The following is a 17,829-nucleotide window of genomic DNA, read 5'->3' on the forward strand; positions in this document are numbered from 1 at the left end:
GGGATTAGAGGACGGGAGGGAGGTGCTTCTGGAGGAGGAGGAGACAGAGGGAGGAGAGGTGCCGGAGTCGAAGCGGACGTTGGCGAAGAGCTTGCGTCATGACGTCATTGAAAAGCGCCTTATATACAAGCGTCTGGCCGCCATCTCGGTCTTTCCAGGCTACGAGTCGGTCTTTGGTATGTATGTCTTCGGTTTGCCGTTAAATGGGTTCTTCGCGCGAGGCTACCAGCTCTTAGTAATTAAGTCCCCTTAAGCTGGCTTGCATTTCCAGGCCAGTCGTAGGCCGTTGAAGGACTCACAAGATGGGGATGGCGGAGGATTGCGCATTGGGTGCAGGCGCGATCTAATTTGTGCGTGCGTTGCTGGGGGCCGAACTGCGAAAAAACCTCGGCTCTAGGCCCTGCCTCTGATGAAGCCTGTGTTGGTAGGGACATCTGAGACTGTTGATGAATGCCAACGGCTCTGATGGCGGTGCATGCCGAGTCACCGAGTGGGTCTTTGTTAATGGCTTCGGCCCCATTTTCCTTTAGCCAAGTGCTCTAAGGAAAGGCGCTAACTGGGGAAGTCCACGTGCTTCTCTAAATTGCTGCATTCCGCACTGCATCATTTGTATGACTGGTTCTTTAATTTTGTGCAGTGCTCTCAGGAGATTAAGGGTGGTGTAAATCACTTGCATAGAGGATGCGAGGACGACATAGTCCTTAAACTTAGTTTAGAATAAAGTAAATTTTAAAAGTTGCTAATTTTTCCCTAGGAATGATGCTAGGCATGAATGCAGTTTGGCTTTTGATGGCTTCTGATGAACAGGTAAGAAACGGCTAAATGCGGTGGGAAGAATGCAATCTGCTTAAGAGGTCTTTTTGTTAAGCCTGTGATGGTTTAAGAGTAGTGGGCAGAATGGATTTCTGAAAAATTTTATTCTGAGGCTTAAATGGTAAGATGTTAACGATTAACTTAGTGGCACAGTATGTTGCATTGGATATTCTTTGTTTTATAGTTACGTGCCAAATGGATGAGACCTGCTACTGGGGTGAGTTACTGAAATACCCTCAAAAAGGGAAGTTGGGTTGAGAAGTCCACTGAATGTGCCACAATGATGACATTTTATTTGCTACTCTTGACTGTGAGGATGACGAGCATTATTACCACCATTATCCTAACTGAGGCACACAAAATGGTGATTGAGAGACCGTTGAGACTGCACCTAAGTTTACATGAAACTGTTTATTCCCAGGTCCCACAGCAGAGGCTTTACGCTGTATTTATGGGCAAACAGGTGAGAAACCTTTTTATACTCTTTACCCAGCACTTTACAGTTCTTTTTTAAAGGATTACAAATTGTTGATGCTTACAATAGGGTTTTCCTCCCTTTCTAAAACTTCTAGGGAGGAATTTGGATAAACAGATACTATGATGGTTGCATAGTTCAACAGATTGAAACATGAAAGAGATAGACCATTTGTCTGATGTATCTGGTTTAGTAAAGCTTTTATTAATAATGTAAGCAAACTGCCACTACTAATTTAGCTTCTCTTTTGTAGGCGCTAAGCAGAATTAGCTGGAAGTTGAAGGGGTAAGTAAAACTAACTGAACTAAATATTGGTAACTGGGCAGGCATGACAAATGCCACTAATGGCTTTTAAGAGTTGCTTTCTAATGCACAGGAACCAGCCCTACCATGGAGTGTTTAAACTGTGCTAAGTGGCAGATCCTTGTCCTATTACCTTACGACTGTTGATTTGTAAGAGCAGCCTGTGTGATGATAAAGCAAATACTGACTAAACATGAAAGTTTTAATTAGCTCTATCTGATATCAGGCACTTTTGTGGGGAGATTTGTGGGGAGAAAATTCATCTTTGGCTATTTATAAAAGTATTCTTATTTCTTAGGTGGACTTGAGTTTTTGACATGTCTGGAACTTTTTTGGTGAGTATTAATGTTTAAAACAATTTCATAGCTCAAAAGTTACTGAGAACACTGCTGAATTAGAATGCTTAACTATCAAGCTAACTTCCTGTGTTTGGTTTGCAAATGCATGTTGAGCATACTCTAAACAGGGTTTTTGTAATGATGTTGAGCAAATGTCTGACCTGAAATGAGCATGTAGACAAGTCTAACACTGAAGAACCCTGTGTCAAAAATTAATAAAAAAAAAACTTACTTGCCATTAACAATTTAGTAAAAGGTGTCTCTTTCTCTTCTAGCTACCGGGTATATGATTTTATCTGTGGATGGCTTGCTTGGGGTAAGACATGGAAACAGTTCTTTGGCTCTTGGCACTGAGGTTTATTGTTTCTGAAATGTGCTGGTCTTAGTAATTGTTGACATGTGTCAAGTGTTTTCTAGTGGTGCACAAGCCACTGGACAGTTGAAGTAAACAGTCTTTAATGTTAACCTCTTGTGAAGCATGTCTAAAGAAACACTATTTTTCAGGTGCGGATTTCGGGGAGCTTTTGTATAAAGGTATGTATCGTATCTTATCAGTTGTAACTAGTTACTTGGCAAGATGCTGTTAATGATGATTTTTTTAAACTAAACAGATGGGAATCTCTCTGAGAAAGAATGAAGATTTTTTTAAAAACTGAAACAGTGTATGGAAATTTTTTGAAATCTACCTGTAACTACCTATTAGTAAATTTGATTAAATTTCTGCAGGTGTGAAGAGATGGGTTGCTACAAGACATGGAAGAAGGAGTTTTAAGCAGAGGTACAGTAGTCTCAAGTTTGTTTGGTGTGTTACGTGGTTTAAAGCCGATACAATGATGATAACATAGTTCAGCAGAGTAACAGTGATGAGCAAATACTGTCTTTCGCTCCTATCTGACGTATCTGGCTGCAACTATATTCTGTTCATACCCTTGAAAACGGAAACTGTCTCACAGGAATGTTCAGGGATTTGGATTAAGTATGGTGGCTCTTAGGGAAATGTTCTGTAAATTTCATGGTTAGGATATATGGTCATTTGGATAAGCATAGGTTAACAAACACATTTTGGGGAAGTAAATTTTTATTACATATTAATCTACGTATTCGTACATATTAATTTATAGATTATTCCACAATTTGTTATTTAGCTGATTTTAAATCGATAGTCATTTTCCAGAGTGGTTTTAGATTCACAGCAAAATTGCCTGTATACCAGGACCGTCTTCACACACCTCACCATCTAGAACGAGTGGGACTTAAAATTAGGAACCTACATTGATACAACTTTACCCTAAGTCAGTTCATTGGGGTTTACTCATGGTGTTACATGCTTCTCTGGGTTTGAACGAATGTACGATGACAAAGGTCCACCATTGTACAGAACAGGTTCACTGCCCTAAATTTTTTGAAAAAGTTAACATGGGTTATTAAAAATGGGAAAGTGAAGTAGGGTAAATTTTCAAGGCTTTTTTTCTTTTTCCATTTTTAAACAGGCAGACCTGTTACCCTAAGATTTAAGGGTAAGTTAGTCTTTGGTCTATATGATAAGTTAGAATGTAACCAATGATGCGATGATTCTGCCAAATGAATACAATGATATCACCCATAAAACCGTTCCATTTTGATTTCTGAGGTTACTTTACTAACAAGTATCACACAAGTTTTTTAATGCTGTGATCTAACATAGTCTTTCTTTTTCAGGGCATTTCACAGCAGCAGTCAAATGCAACTTACCAGTTGAGAGAGGTGAGTGAGCCTTGAAAATATTAGTACTGTTGTCTTTTGTTCCAGAATACATGATGATCTCACCCCACCTTGAACTCTCTCACTGATTACTTGATGATAATCAAAGATCTGATGTTCTGTGTATCTCAAATGCCATTAGAAATGAAACCTAGAAATGGGACTAAAAAAGGTTGCTTTGCTTTGTTCTTGCAGGCAGCTGAATGGATGCTCCTGGGATAGAAGAGAAAACAGCTTTGAATTCTAATAAATAATTATAAACCATCTGATGAAGCGTGCTTATTTCAATTTAATGGAATGAAGGAAGGAAAAATAGGATATTTTTGTAATTAAGAACCAATGGCATATTTTCTGCAGAAATTTTCGAAGGCTGAATGAAATCCCTGGGTCAGTTTGTCACCCTTGAAAACCCAAGTATTGGGAGTTGTAACCTAAGGCTGGGAAGCAAAAGATGAGCTTGAATCATCTTTGTACTGTGCAAGAAAGTTCTCAAAGATTGAAAATGTTGAATATAGGACTTCAGGGATACTTAATTTACAAAACTCTGGGACATTAAAATAAGTATAGAGAATTGCAGAGAAAAGTATAAGCTCTCCACGTCAACTAGTAGTGCTGACATGGGAAAATCTGTTTGCTGTACTAAGCACCAGGGCGATGATCGGTCTGGGAAATAATTGGTGGGTACCAAAATTGGTGTAAAGAAATGGACTGGATTCAGTGAAAACTACCTTACATTTAGGAAAACTTTCTTACAAAAGATTTTCGAAAAAATTTTTCGTGATGGGAAGTAGTTTTATTTATTGATAGGGAGCCAGTGAGTTACTAGTTAACCCCTAAATTTCTAGTATTAGCTCTGGCAACATTAAAATGTGAACAGCTGCCAATCAAACTAATTTGGCAGTACAGAATAGGCACGTTAAGTTTGATTTTAAAACATTAAACTCTCACTTGAAATAGTATTCTAAAAACTAGCTGAAATCAGTTTTCTAATTTTTTCCAGTTTATTTCTGATACTTATATATGCTTAGGATTTACTTTTGTAAAGCAAGTTGCAAATATTAAGATACTAGTCATCCCTTGGTATCTGGGGGCGGGTTGGTTCCATGACCCCCTGTGGATACTAAAATTTGTGGATAATTAAGTTCCTTTGCAGTAGTAAAGATGGCCGTCCAAGGGTTTTGGAACTTGGATTTTGAATATAATACCAAATAAAACACTGATCTCCCATGCCTAATTGGGTATATTTTATAGAAAACTTTGCGTCAGCATTTGTAGTATATGGTATTCCCCATCAAAATCTTAATGAAATGTAGGCTATTAAGAGTCATTTCTTGAATACTCTAAAACATTGACAGTTTGGATTAATTAGCCTTAAGGATTTTAGAGCATAAAATACATAAAGGGGTGATGTGCTTAGACCTCAGCAAAATGGCACAAGCTTAGCATGTATGAGGTCTTGGGTTTAATCCCCAGTACCTCCATCTGAAAACTGTTTTAACGTTAAGATTTGTTTACAGTAAATTCAACTTTCAGGTAATTGGAAAGTAAGCAAATGTAAAAGGTATTTTGGGCCAAGTTATTAGTAACAATACAGCATGTTAACCAATTTTTGAGCCAAATTCTTAAAAGCATTAGAATTTTATATGTCATGTGCATTTATGTAATGTAAGAAGTTGACCAAAAACCCTCAATATTCCCACTCTAAGATTTCAAATGATCTTTGTTGCTTGGAAAATATGCTTTGCTTTTTATCTCAAATTCACTTTAATGTTTGACAAATACCTAAGAGTCCAGCTGAATTACTTGATAATATTTATGTGGTGCTACTTTTCTGGGTAGACAGTTCATACAGCAGTGTTCAATTAATGCTAAAAAAAAATCACTTGATAATTTTAATCACAATGATTAGTGGATTTACACTTAATAGGTATACCTTGGAGATACTGTGGTTTCAGTTGCAGACCATGATAAACCCAACATCACAAAGTGAGTCACACAAATTGCTTTCCCAGTGCATATAAAAGTTTATACCAAGTGTGCAATAGCACTGTATCTTTTTTAAAGTGTACATTTTAAATAGTATAGTTGGTTTTAATATTGTGTTAAACATACTTTTAAAATATTTTATTGCTAAAACCCCTAACCATCATCTGAGCCTTCAGTGAGTCGTAGTAACATCAAAGGTCACTGATCCCAGATCACCAGGACAAATACAGTAGAAATGAAAAAGCTTGAAATATTTTAAGAATTACCAAAATGTGACACTGGGACATGAAATGAACAAATGGTATTGGAAAAATGTCATGGATAGAATTGCTGGACTCAAGGTTGCCAAAAAACTTTCAATTTGTTCAAGACAACCCATCTGTGAAGCACAGTAAAGCAAAGCCCAATAAAGCCAAAGTGTGCCTGTACTCAGTAACTTAGAGGCATAAGGTCCAATAAAGGGAACAAGCTGATAGTTGCTCAGTGTGTAGTTCTCCCCATTTGTACTACTAAGCCAAGAATTTGATAGGCAATCCACACATCTGGATTACATGTTTCTAAAAACAAACAGGTACAAAATGTCAAACTTTTTTTTTTAAAGGGCAGCTGAATGATTTGGGGGTTGGTTAGTACAATACAGAGAATACAGGGGGTAAGTACAAAATGGTACTAACACTAACGCCAGTACTCATTACGGTTATAAGTAAGCATATTGTTAATTTTTCTGTTACTTACTTTTTAGAACATAAAGCCATTAACTTGAAGTTTACACAAAATACTTATGTATATACTTACACGTTCATAAGTAACATTACATTTTAAAATATTGGAAACTGAGTATCTGCGCTGACTTGAATTTTGAATTAATGGAACAAGAAGACAACATTCAATTGAGGATCGTACTGTTAATAAGACTCTTAAAGTTGATAATGTCTTCCTTTGTACTTACCTCAGCCTACACGGGGTCCTGAGGATTCATTATGAGAAAAATGTCAACAGCTTTAAGACCTTGCTTTGGAAGGAACTAAAGAGAAGCAGATTGGAAGGTGAGACTTTATTTTGTTTTCAAATAAGTGGTCTTAATTTTTCTTCTTATAGAAAAAGTTTGAATCAATTTATTATAAATATATCTAAACTATTAATTTTTGTAGCTTTCAGGTAAAGTCTAAAGCTTCGTTTATACAAAGTCAATGAGAAGAGGTCGGTAGAGATAATTGCTCTTAAATATGACATCATCCATTCAAGTCCTTGGCGTAATCCCTGGTCAGTAAGAGCTCAGCATGCCTGGATATGCCACTAGTGATCTTTAATATATTAGAAGTTATTTTCAAAAACTGGGGGATTTCTGCTGCTGTTGTGCATTCTTTAACATCTGTTCATTAGCAAAAATCAGCAATCCAGCTTTCCTTAGGTTCTCATGGGCTAACATTTTATAGAGTTCTTCAGTTACAGATCCTTTCTCTATACTGTCCACAACTGTTACAAACCGTGTTAGCATAGTGTTCCAGGAAGAATGAAGATTCTTGGCCTCCAACATCCCACGTTAGGAAACGTGTATTATTAATCACTCTCTCTTCTACATTATTTCCTATTGTAAGGCATGTATGTACAACTTTATTCATAGAAAACTGGTAAAGGGTGGTAGTTCTTCCTGCATTATCCAGCCCAACAATGGTAACTTTGTGCCCCTCCTGGTGGTTGAAGTTTCCCTATCCTGGTGTAAAGAACACTCATTTTTGGGCAGCAGACCACCCCACCACCCCACCCCTAGCCACCAGGGCTGCCTGGCCTCCTGGGCTCAGGCAGAAGGGGAGGCAGCCATGCGGGGAGCCTCTGCCTCTGCTGCCGTTTCTCTCCAACTGGCTTCCTAGGAACTGGTAGGAGGCCAGAAGGCAGACTGCCCTGCTGCCACCCCAGGCCCTGCGCCCCGGCACTGGCCCGTCTAGGGAACATCGCCACTCTGTTGTTGTGAGAGCCACACGCGGCACTGTCCTCCCCCAGCTCCTCTCTAGCGGCTGCAGTGGCTGCAACCATGTGAGCAAGATTTATATATATTCATAGGTATATTCCTTCTATATATTCTTGTTCCCTCTTTGAGACGTGTCATTTTCTGAATCAAAATAACTTTGAGAGCCATAAAGATTACAAATTTTGATAAATCCTTTTATACAGCATTACATGGTTTATCATTTTGGAATTTCAGTTGTTATTAAATCTCGACCTTGAGTACATGTTGTTTTAATACTTTTTGTGTGACAAATGGGAAGCACATGCCACATACCAAAGTAGGATTTTTTTTTCTAGAAAATCATGTGCCATTGTTTGAATTACAAGCTGAACTACTTGCTTTTTCCACAGAACATCATTTTTACTTGAAGAAAAGACAAACATTAAGATTATTCATATTTGGGTATTTGGCAGGTATTTTCTCAAAAACAAACAAATTTGGGGGAAAAAAGGATGGTATTTGTTGCCAATGATAACATTCAAGCTTTCAAATGAAAATTAGGATTTTGGAAAGCTTGTAACTGTCACTGTGCACTCACAGCTTTTCCATACTTAAATGACTTTGATGAGATCAGTGGTGTTATTAGTCAATTTGATTTTTTAGGTATTGTATAATGAAATGTGTCAACACTTGGAAAATTTGTATAACTTGGTGAACCAGTATTTTCCAGTGATCAACGTATGGTGTTACAAAATCATGCATAGAAGTTGTATTCAAAATAATGATAGGCCAATGGATTTTAGAAAAGTTAATACAATTTCAGATTACACTGTGCAACTAACCTTTAAGAAACTTGTCAAGTTTTGATGTAATATCAAGGAATATCCATAATTATCAGAGAAGGCTATTAAAATGTTCTCTGCTTTTTTTGTTGTTGTTGTTTTTATTGAAGTACAGTCAGTTAACAATGTTGCGTCAATTTCTGGTGTACAGCACAATGCTTCGGTCATACATGAACATACATAGATTTGTTTTCATATTCTTTTTCACCATAGGTTACTACCAGATATTGAATACAGTTCCTTGTGCTATACAGTATGAACTTGCTGTTTTAAAATGCTCCCTGCTTTTGTAACCTCATATTTATTTGAGGCCAGATTTCTTCATATATTTCAACCAAAACAGATGGAACGCAGAAGGAGATAAGAAAATCCAGTGTCTTCTATTATACCAGAAATCAAAAAGATCTGCAGAAACAATGTCACTCGTCTCATTAATTTTTGTTTGGGAAAATAATTATTTTAAAAATAAAAATACACTATTTGTGTTAACATGTCATGAGTTCCTTATTTTTAAATGAAGTAATAAATATTTAAGAAGTCGTAATCCCTGCTACAGTAAAAAGAGCTATGTAGAGCTCTCTGGGTCCTCGATAATTTTTAAAGTGTAAATAGTCCTGAGACCAAGAAGTTTGAGAACTGCTATTCTAGGTAAAGAAACAGGAGCCTAGAAAGGTTAAGTGCTTGGGCCAAGGTTGAGTAACTGGAGAGTGGTAGAGCCAGGAATTAAATGCAGGTATGTCCAACTCACACAAGTTCTTTCCATGAAGTCCACTGTCTTGTACCTGGTAATTTCTGACATCATGAACTGACTCCCTTTCCATGAAACAAGAAAAAAGTATCTTTAAGGTGGCATCTTTAGGATGAATTGTGCTGAACGAAAAATCAGCAGCAAGGAATGTAATCAGTGTCACAGGTGGTTTTGGTTCTTCAAAGGGGAATTCTGGGAAAAGACGAAGCAGCTGTATAGGTGCCTTGCTTCCATTCAATCAAAGCCCAAGAGCATAAGACAATCCCGTCAAGACTCAGTTTCTGACACATTGCTTCCCAACAGGGAGAACTTGTTCATAAGACAGAGCTCTCTTGAAGCCAATAATAACTATCGGTGTTACAGCTGGCAGTTGCTTACGTTGTTTTTAAAACTGGGGACTTAGCAGAAGTCTAAGTTACCTAGGAAGTTGGGGAGATAGGATCTAAAGCAGAGACTCGGCTTCCAGTTGACAATTAGTTTGTGTATTCCAAAACCCTGGTTGTGTTATTTCAAACTTTATCAGTAACTAGTTACTTAGTTTTTTAGAAAATATTTCACTGAACATTTCACACCACCTCAGTGATCAAGATCTAAAATAGTGACATTAACCTGGATTTCAGAATGGGTTTTTTTGTTTGTTCCCTATCCCCTCCCCAATAGGACTAAAGAACAGCTGAGTGATGCCCAAAGTGACTAGGTCTCTGAGATGCCAGCACAGGACTGTAATACTGCTGGAGACCTGGGGCCTCTAGTATCTGTAGCCTAGAAAATATTCATTGGATTTTGGATATCCTCAACTCTCACTTCCATGAAGAAAGACAATATTTTGGTCAGAATTAGGCTCTAAACAGTAGTGAATTTATCATATCTAGGAATTATTTAATGCCCATGTGGGATAGATGGATGTAAAATTGCATTTTCCTACCTAAAAGGGCATCTCTAGAAATTCTCTCCACTGACAAAGGGTGGGCAGAGCCGGACACCTTTCTCACCATAAGAACTCTGCCAGCAAGGGTTTTTTTTGGCTCTAGAACATCCACAAATGGGGAGAGATGGGTTAAAGGACAAACTTCAGGGAAGAGCTCCACCTAACGGTGAACGAGCTTTCTGCAGCAGTGAGGGACGTCACACTGCACAGCCTACTGAGCGTCACAAGTTAGACCTGGGAGTGAAGCTGATTTTATTTTAAAATAGAAAAAGATTATAGTGTCGCACTGCTTAAAGCACTGAGACAAACAGGCAAGGATATAACACTTACACTTAGTGTTTACAAATTAGAAATCAGAAGACTATCAAGGGAAAAGTGAAAAACTAGAAAGGAACAATTTCATTAATCAAGGCCTTGTTCCCATAATTGTTTCTGATGTTAAAACAACTGAAGTATAGTTGATTTACAATGTTGTTATACAGTTACTGATTAATCATAAGCCTTTATTTGTGTCAACAGAATGTATAAGAAAATCACAGTGAGTTTCAGTGTGTACTTTTTTTGCATTTGAGGTTGGTTTAAGATCAATTAATAGTTCCAGTTACTTATACCTGAGGAAGAGTGTTATTCGGGGATTGATGATTTTTTTTTAAAATAGAAATATAGGCAGAATGCTGATTAATGAAATTACTGTTTGCCTTTTACCACAGATGTCAGTTTTGTTTAAACTATAAAATACAGAGATATACCTGTATCTGTTTCCAGATGGATAATATCATTATCTTACATTTGTCTAATGCTTTATAGTTTTTCAAAGCATTTCACTCACATTATCTCCCACATATATCATCTCCTAGGATTCTGGCAAGAAGAGCCCCGTGAGGGAGCCAGGGCAAGTACTGCTTACATTTCATATAAACAGGTAGGGCGGCGAAGAGAGTTTTATACACTTGCAAGGTAAAGTACTGATTAAAATTTTGTGACTTTTATTTCAGTGATTTTTTTTGCATTATATCGTGTTGCTTCTCACTGGATTGTGTTGATAGTTGGAATGTCATTATCTAGCTTATATCCTTTGTAGGATTTTCTTGACAAGGCTGGTTGAACTGACCCCTCCCATCAACTGACGAGTCTAAAGGGCTAAGAAATTTCCCACACTTCACATGTGGTTTGATTACCTCTGTCCTGAGAGAACCATTACTATCTGGGTATGAAAAACATGATTAGAAAACACTGCCATTATATTACTCCAACAGAGAGCCATCTTTCACATCTCTCTGAGTAAAAAAACTTCAAAAAAGTCCCAAAATAATCCTAATAATTCATATTATCAAGTCAAAACTGGATACCTTTAAAAAATTTTTTTATTATTTTTATGTACCCAAATATATCAATCTTCTAGTGCCTCTGGGTTTTGGGGGGAAGGGGCGGTAATTAGGTTTATTTTAATGGAGGTACCAGGGATTGAACCCAGGACCTTGCGCATGCTAAGCAAGCGCTCTTCCACTGAGCTATGCCCTCCCCTCCATACCTTTTATCTCTTTCTTCACTGTGGTAAAGAATGTTGCCTGGATTCCTTCCATCTAAAGACCTGAAATCAGATCTGTAGCAGAACTCCGGATCTGATTTTAGCCTTGGGGAAGCACAGAGGACAAAACTCAAAAGCTCAGCTTTCTGGGTGGCATGGATGATTCAATGAGCTCTTTTCTGCTTCTGGGTCTGTTGGCCAGGAGACCTGGATGTGATAGGGCTTCAGTTCCTCAGGAGGGATAGAGTCTGGGGCATTGCTCATGAGGTCGTGCCCCCGGAAAGATTTGGGGAAGGCTATGACGTCTCTGATGCTCGGTGCTCCAGTGATAAGGCACATCAGTCTGTCTAACCCTGTAAAACACAAAGGTAACAGATGAGAATGTAGTCTAAGGTAGGGAGTGACTTAGTTTTTCTGTAAAGGTTGCAGGGAACTTTTAAATACAAATCCTTAATAAAGTGCAGCTGAGCCCAGTTCCCTGCCTTTTTAGGGAACTTTTATTTGTTTGAGAGGTTCTTTTCTATCCCATTCTAGAAAAGTGCTAATATTCACATGCTACTGGGATTAATCTTCATAGCAAATAATGAGTCCTTACGAGGGCTTAGCAAAGGTTGAACAAAATTAGGTGCTATGCAGGGGACTCCAAGAACACAGAAGGAAGTCCTTGTTGTTGAGGGCCTACAACCTAGGTGGGCTTCCTAGAACTTCTCACACCTCCTTGTTTGATAAAACGAGCAAGGTGAGCGACCATGGCCATCGGAGGGGCCCTGGCATATTCCTCCTTCCACACAAGCTGAATTCTATGGAGCAGTGCTCTCCACGTCCCTATGACTGTGTCTGTGGGCCTCCAGGGATCCGAGCAATATTCACCTACAACTCTGCAGTTTTATTCTATTGAAAAATCTTTAAAATGCAAATTATCAGTTAAGTTTTATAACTGCTGTATAACTGCTTAACTATAGTTTAAAAATAGATCACAAATGAAAAACACCAACTTAAATTCTTACTGGAACTCTTGGGCTTGCCTCTTACCCTCTATGCTCCTTCACACACACACGCCCCACCCTGCCCCAACCCCACCCTCTTCCCCGTAAGCTGAGGGCCCAGATTTCAGACTTGGCGCTAAGGAATGAAATTTAGCTTGTGAATGGACAGGCTGTTTACCTAAGGCAATTCCTCCATGAGGGGGCGCCCCACAATCCAAAGCCTGGAGCAGATGGGAGAGCAGTTTCACATCTTCCTGAAATTCAAAAGACACTTCAATTTAAATACACACTGAGGGTCTACTAAGTGGCACATAATACAGTTAGGCACTAATCAGAAAATAAAGTCTAGTCCAAAAAAATAACTTAAGAGGTTTACAGTTTAGCAAGAGACTATGACAAGTCACAGACGCTAAAACATGCAGAGAAATGCCTGGGGCTCATAAATGCAGCTATTGTTCTGCTGATAATGCAGAAAGAGTAAGAGCAAGTAAGGACGTGGAGATGTGGACTCAGAAAGGCAGGAATGAAAAGCAGGAAGAGATGGTTATTAGGAAGGCAACAATGTCAGATGCTACTGGGAGGTAGACAGCTTGTGGGCCACCAGGCCTCTGGATTTGGTGACCCGTGCCAAGTAACTTCTGTGGGGCCATGCGTGTGGAAACGTTGAGACTGTGTCTGAAAATGCTCCCCTAAGGAAGCTACAGATCACAATTAAGTGGGGAGCTTTTAGGAACAAATACCAAAACCCTGTACCTAGAGCTTTTAATTTAATTGGCCTGGTGTGGAGCAGTGGGTGTTTCATTTTTAACACTCTCCAGGTGATTCTGTTCTAATGTGCAGCAGGGCTGAGAACCACTGGTGTACAGGGAAAAAGCAGAAATGATGTATTTTCCTTGACATTTTGAGGAGTTTGACAATGAAAGGAATGAATAAAATAGACCAGGACACTGATGGTTGGAGGCTTTGACTTGGGAGAATGTTTAAGGGAGTTCACAATGTCCTTAGAGCGAAAGGGAGAGTCTGGTGTTTTGAATTCTCCAGTCCTGCTTTCAGAAATAAAGTTCTTCCATCCCGCCTCACACCTGTTAATTAATCCCACAAAATGATCTTTCAGGATCAGACTCTCTTGGACCTTTTCCTTCCTGAAGCTTACCCCAGCCTTCTGTAGAATCATCAACAGACTGCAGACTCTCAGGCCTGCATCTGTACAGACTCTTCTGTTGAAAATCCTGACTACCCCACTCTATCTTTAAAATCTACCCCCACTTCAAACACTAAGTGATATAAAATCCTCTCAAACCTCTCTTTCTCTAGCATTATCTACATTTTCAGTCATCTTTTTTGAGCAGCGTAGCGGTTAGACGGTTAGGAGCCCGGGCTCGAGAGCCACCCTGCCTGGATTCAAATCCTGCTCCACTTACTTCTTTGCTATGTGTCTTTGGGCAAATTAATCTGCCTGAGTTTCTCATCTTTACAATGTGCAGAATAAAGGTATTTATGCAAAAAGTAACTGTAAGGATTAAATGTGTCCATCCTATGAAGTACTTAAACAGTGCCTGGCATATATGTAATATGCATGAATAAATACCTATTACTATTATTTACTTTTCTTTATTATAATTTTTTTTTACATTTTTTTATTGCGTTATAGTCATTTTACAATGTTGTGTCAAATTCCAGTGTAGAGCACAATTTTTCAGTCATACATGAGCATACATACATTCATTGTCACATTCTTTTTCGCTGTGAGCGACCACAAGATCTTGTATATATTTCCCTGTGCTATACAGTATAATCTTGTTTATCTATTCTACATCATTTACTTTTCAAAGTCTTACACTAAAGGTAGAGAAATAAGTGGATATTATTCTATATCTAGTGAATCTTCCATTCATAACACAATTTTAACAAAACAGACAAACATTCTGGTTAGACAAAAAGGCCAGGTTAGAAGATGCCGTTACCTTTAATATTGTTGCCAGGATGTAACGCTGCAGCTCTGCATCATGAATTCGGATAGAACCGCCTCCTATCTCACTGCCATTTAGAACCAAGTCATAGTGTTGGCTACGGACCTAGAAGATTCAAAGAGCCTTTATGTTAGGGAAGGTCTCTGGCTTTCTGTTCTGAAGTTCTTTGACTTCGCTCCCACATTTCCTTATCATGGGGAAGTATAGATATGGTACCTTTTGGGGCTCAGTGTAGAGGAGGTGGACGTCACTGGGGTGTGGAGCAGTAAATGGGTGGTGGGCTGACTCCAGTTCTTTGGGATTTTCCTCCTTGGGGAGGAAGAGAGGGAAATCCACCACCCAAAGGAAAGAGAACAGAGCTGGGTCACGGAGCACCACTCCTCCTGCTTCTAGAAGGTCGGCGCACTCCAGGCGTAACTTTCCCAACAAAGAGCACTGCAAACAGGTGATACAAATGGTGAGTTAACTGCTGTGACAGAGTGGGTGGCAGATGACACAACCTGGATTCTAAAGCCAGGCCATTCTCTGAGAAAGGATTAGCCAACTTACAGATGAGACACTCTTACCCTCTGAAGAGATAAAGATCTGACAGTGCTCTCACTGCAGCGTGGCTGAGAACAACCATCAGACTCGGCGAGTACCTGATGACACAATGACCGAGAGCACAGGCATCAGAGCCTGATTAACCTCGGTCTATGTCTCAGTTTGGCTACTGACTTAACTTCTCTGCACCTTCTCCCAGAGTAAAATGGCAATAAAAATATCTTCTCCAAAAGACTGCTGAGAAGATCGAGTCGGATAAGATATAAAGTACGACACAAATGGCAGCTGTTGTGGGTATTATTTCCTTACTGATCCTGCAGGGTTGTGGTCGGGATCTGAAGAGAGCCTGGCATGTAGTTAATGTGCGATAACTGCTGGCGATTATTAGAGAGGCAGTAGGGATTACAGGTTACTTTAACAGTGTGATCTTTCCAACCAGACTTTGTGGGTTAGAAATCTGGCTCCTCCACCTCCTAGCTGTGAGTGTGAACCAATTCTGAACCTCCTGTGCCAAAGTTTTGTTATCTTTTAAAATGGTAACAGTATCAGTGCTTCTCTCAGTAGGGTTGGCATGAGGATTAAATGAGTTAATATACACCAAGCACTTAGAACAGTGCTGGGCAAACACTGCCAACTAGGCCAGGCAGGGCATCCCCAAGAAAGGGCAGTTAGAACAGGAGGCGTGCCTGGAGACACGCACAGGGTACCACTCTGGAGCCTATTCTGCCTGAAATCCACAAAAGGCACCTTCGTTATGACATACTCAGAATGCTGATGTTAGTCCTCATGAGTCTGGTTTCTAGCGTTCCCTCAAGAAGCCCCAGAGGAATGAGAGCAATACCACCCTGAGAAGAGAACACGAGCAGTTTCGGTTCACACCAGGGGAAAGGTTAATAGACAAATGAGTTTGTAGCAGGATTTTTATATAGTAGAAAATCCCAAGTATTTTTTCTTTTTTAAGAAATGAATTAAAAAAGAAAGAAAGGAAGGAAGAAGGAAATGCATTGACAGTAAAATTTGTAATAAACTGGTGCATCCTCCAGCAAATTTAACAGTGCTGGCTCATGGCTCATTACACAAAAATAATGTTGTTAGGTGAATTCATTAAAAAAAAAGACTGTAATATCAAAAAATTGTAATTTAATAGCTTTCTTCACTCTACTGCAGGGAAAGGGAAGGACAGTGGATTATGTTTAGCTTTGTAGCTGAGCTGAAACTTCTCCTTTGGAAGAAACAATGATAAATAAGCACAGTGCAAATATAAATTAGAAGAATGACCTTGATAAAGTGCTAATCAGACACTATAAAGACCTACTACAGCGTAAGAATGAATTTTGAACCTGTCTGACCTTTACAGTACATTTTCAATATTCATGTTTGACTTTAATACCACACTTTGTATATTTTATAATGATTTCTAAAGCTAAATCCAGCCTTCCATGTATCTCCTTGGAGATGGGATGGTGACTTAGCCAGTGCGTGGCAGCACGCACCACCTTCTGACCGCTGCTCCTGAGGAAGAAGGTCGGGCCAGGGGTGTCTGCCAGCCGAGCAGTGCTCCAGAAGTCTATCTGTCCCTCCACATTTTCAGGAATGCATTACGTACAAATGTTTGGGACCACCAACTTTTCTTAATCTGCAAAACCTCAAAAATGAAAATATTTTTTCACAGTCATACAACGAATACCAACAGCTGTCTACTAAGTGGCTCTCGTAATCAGAGCCAGATCTAATCCATGTGAGCAATGCCAATGGAGGCTGGTCCTGATGAAAAAAACTCTAGCTTTTATACAGCGCATTCTAAAGTGCTGAGAAACATTCACTAGTATGAAAACTCGTGCAGAGCAGCTCCATTTTATGAAATTAACAGTCACTTTCAAATGTATACTGTACACACAAGAGAAGAGAGGCATCAGGTGCCGGGAGGTAACTGCTTACTGCTTTCTCGCGTTCTCCAGCAGTTAGCAGGACCACATCCTCCTCCTGGACCTCCAGCAGTCTGATTAGTTGCAGCCCTTGCTCCTCCATTATGAGCTTACCAACCGGAGAATTCCAGTTTCTGCTGGCTTTCAGGAATACAGGTAAGACCTCCTGTGATAAGGAAAAAGACTTATTATTCACATTGAAAGAAAACTGGGATTGATTTTTCTTGAAGTACAAAGATTTCTTGTTCTAAAAACAACCCACATTCCCTCCCTGAAGCCCTTCAAAATGGTATTAAAGTAATGTAAAAGTGATCTCACCAAGATGGGGGGGGGGAGGAGGAAAAAAAAGAACCGAGGGTGGGACGGGATATCAGCAAGTAGGACAATCTGCTCATTTGGGGGCAGGTTTCATGTGAATGGAATATGAATTACCAAAGAAGCCAGATGCAGGAAGATACAGAGGAACTAGGTCAGGCCTGTGTATATGAGCCTTATCTCTCACTGCAGGAAGTTAGATAAGGTTTAAAATGGATAAGTTAAATTAAAAAAAAAAAAAGGCAGCATGTAGACATTATTTCTAAGAACAGAGGCAATCTGGTATGGGACTGGAGTGGAGTGAGCTAGAGTAAACACTTCTGCACTGAATTATTAATCCTTCTTTACTATATGTTTTTTAAAACATGCACATAGCATACTGCTAAAAATAAACATATTAAACACAATTTAAGCCAAATCAAGTTAAAACATATTAATGAA

At 39.1% G+C, this 17,829-nt stretch overlaps 1 protein-coding gene, 1 long non-coding RNA gene, 10 other non-coding genes and 1 pseudogene across 15 annotated transcripts in view; 11 read left to right on the top strand and 2 right to left on the bottom strand.

Annotated features, from left to right (window-relative positions):
* The first annotated feature begins 32 nt into the window (after positions 1-32).
* LOC106729859 lies at positions 33-11,105 on the top strand. Its single transcript, XR_001366279.2, has 13 exons — positions 33-176; positions 755-807; positions 998-1,030; positions 1,235-1,276; positions 1,542-1,573; positions 1,890-1,926; positions 2,205-2,245; positions 2,434-2,463; positions 2,656-2,707; positions 3,420-3,446; positions 3,628-3,672; positions 3,865-6,701; positions 10,979-11,105. It is a non-coding gene; the product is annotated as an uncharacterized LOC106729859 (long non-coding RNA).
* LOC116658849 lies at positions 396-475 on the top strand. The gene has a single exon (XR_004314140.1). It is a non-coding gene; the product is annotated as a small nucleolar RNA SNORD74 (small nucleolar RNA).
* Positions 867-928, top strand: LOC116658862. The gene has a single exon (XR_004314153.1). It is a non-coding gene; the product is annotated as a small nucleolar RNA SNORD75 (small nucleolar RNA).
* Positions 1,087-1,168, top strand: LOC116658844. Its single transcript, XR_004314135.1, has one exon. It is a non-coding gene; the product is annotated as a small nucleolar RNA SNORD24 (small nucleolar RNA).
* LOC116658859 lies at positions 1,406-1,474 on the top strand. Its single transcript, XR_004314150.1, has one exon. It is a non-coding gene; the product is annotated as a small nucleolar RNA SNORD77 (small nucleolar RNA).
* LOC116658850 lies at positions 1,752-1,814 on the top strand. The gene has a single exon (XR_004314141.1). It is a non-coding gene; the product is annotated as a small nucleolar RNA SNORD44 (small nucleolar RNA).
* Positions 2,063-2,127, top strand: LOC116658860. Its single transcript, XR_004314151.1, has one exon. It is a non-coding gene; the product is annotated as a small nucleolar RNA SNORD78 (small nucleolar RNA).
* LOC116658846 lies at positions 2,508-2,592 on the top strand. Its single transcript, XR_004314137.1, has one exon. It is a non-coding gene; the product is annotated as a small nucleolar RNA SNORD79 (small nucleolar RNA).
* LOC116658851 lies at positions 2,752-2,832 on the top strand. The gene has a single exon (XR_004314142.1). It is a non-coding gene; the product is annotated as a small nucleolar RNA snR60/Z15/Z230/Z193/J17 (small nucleolar RNA).
* LOC116658848 lies at positions 3,485-3,562 on the top strand. The gene has a single exon (XR_004314139.1). It is a non-coding gene; the product is annotated as a small nucleolar RNA SNORD47 (small nucleolar RNA).
* Positions 3,715-3,791, top strand: LOC116658845. The gene has a single exon (XR_004314136.1). It is a non-coding gene; the product is annotated as a small nucleolar RNA SNORD81 (small nucleolar RNA).
* LOC102507091 lies at positions 6,709-7,389 on the bottom strand (annotated as a pseudogene).
* Positions 11,085-17,829, bottom strand: part of DARS2 (aspartyl-tRNA synthetase 2, mitochondrial) — a 21,493-nt gene continuing 14,748 nt past the window's right edge. For all 4 annotated transcript variants that reach the window (XM_032463706.1, XM_014560958.2, XM_006172569.3 and 1 more), the window contains 5 exons: positions 17,087-17,239; positions 14,822-15,040; positions 14,600-14,710; positions 12,814-12,889; positions 11,085-12,002 (listed from right to left, as the gene is read on the bottom strand). In XM_032463706.1, the coding sequence (XP_032319597.1) occupies positions 11,788-12,002; positions 12,814-12,889; positions 14,600-14,710; positions 14,822-15,040; positions 17,087-17,239 (774 nt within the window). In that variant the 3' untranslated portion in view covers positions 11,085-11,787. The remainder of the gene's footprint in view (positions 12,003-12,813; positions 12,890-14,599; positions 14,711-14,821; positions 15,041-17,086; positions 17,240-17,829) is intronic.

Source organism: Camelus ferus, chromosome 21 (genome assembly GCF_009834535.1).
Source record: "Camelus ferus isolate YT-003-E chromosome 21, BCGSAC_Cfer_1.0, whole genome shotgun sequence".
NCBI classification, from domain to species: domain Eukaryota; kingdom Metazoa; phylum Chordata; class Mammalia; order Artiodactyla; family Camelidae; genus Camelus; species Camelus ferus.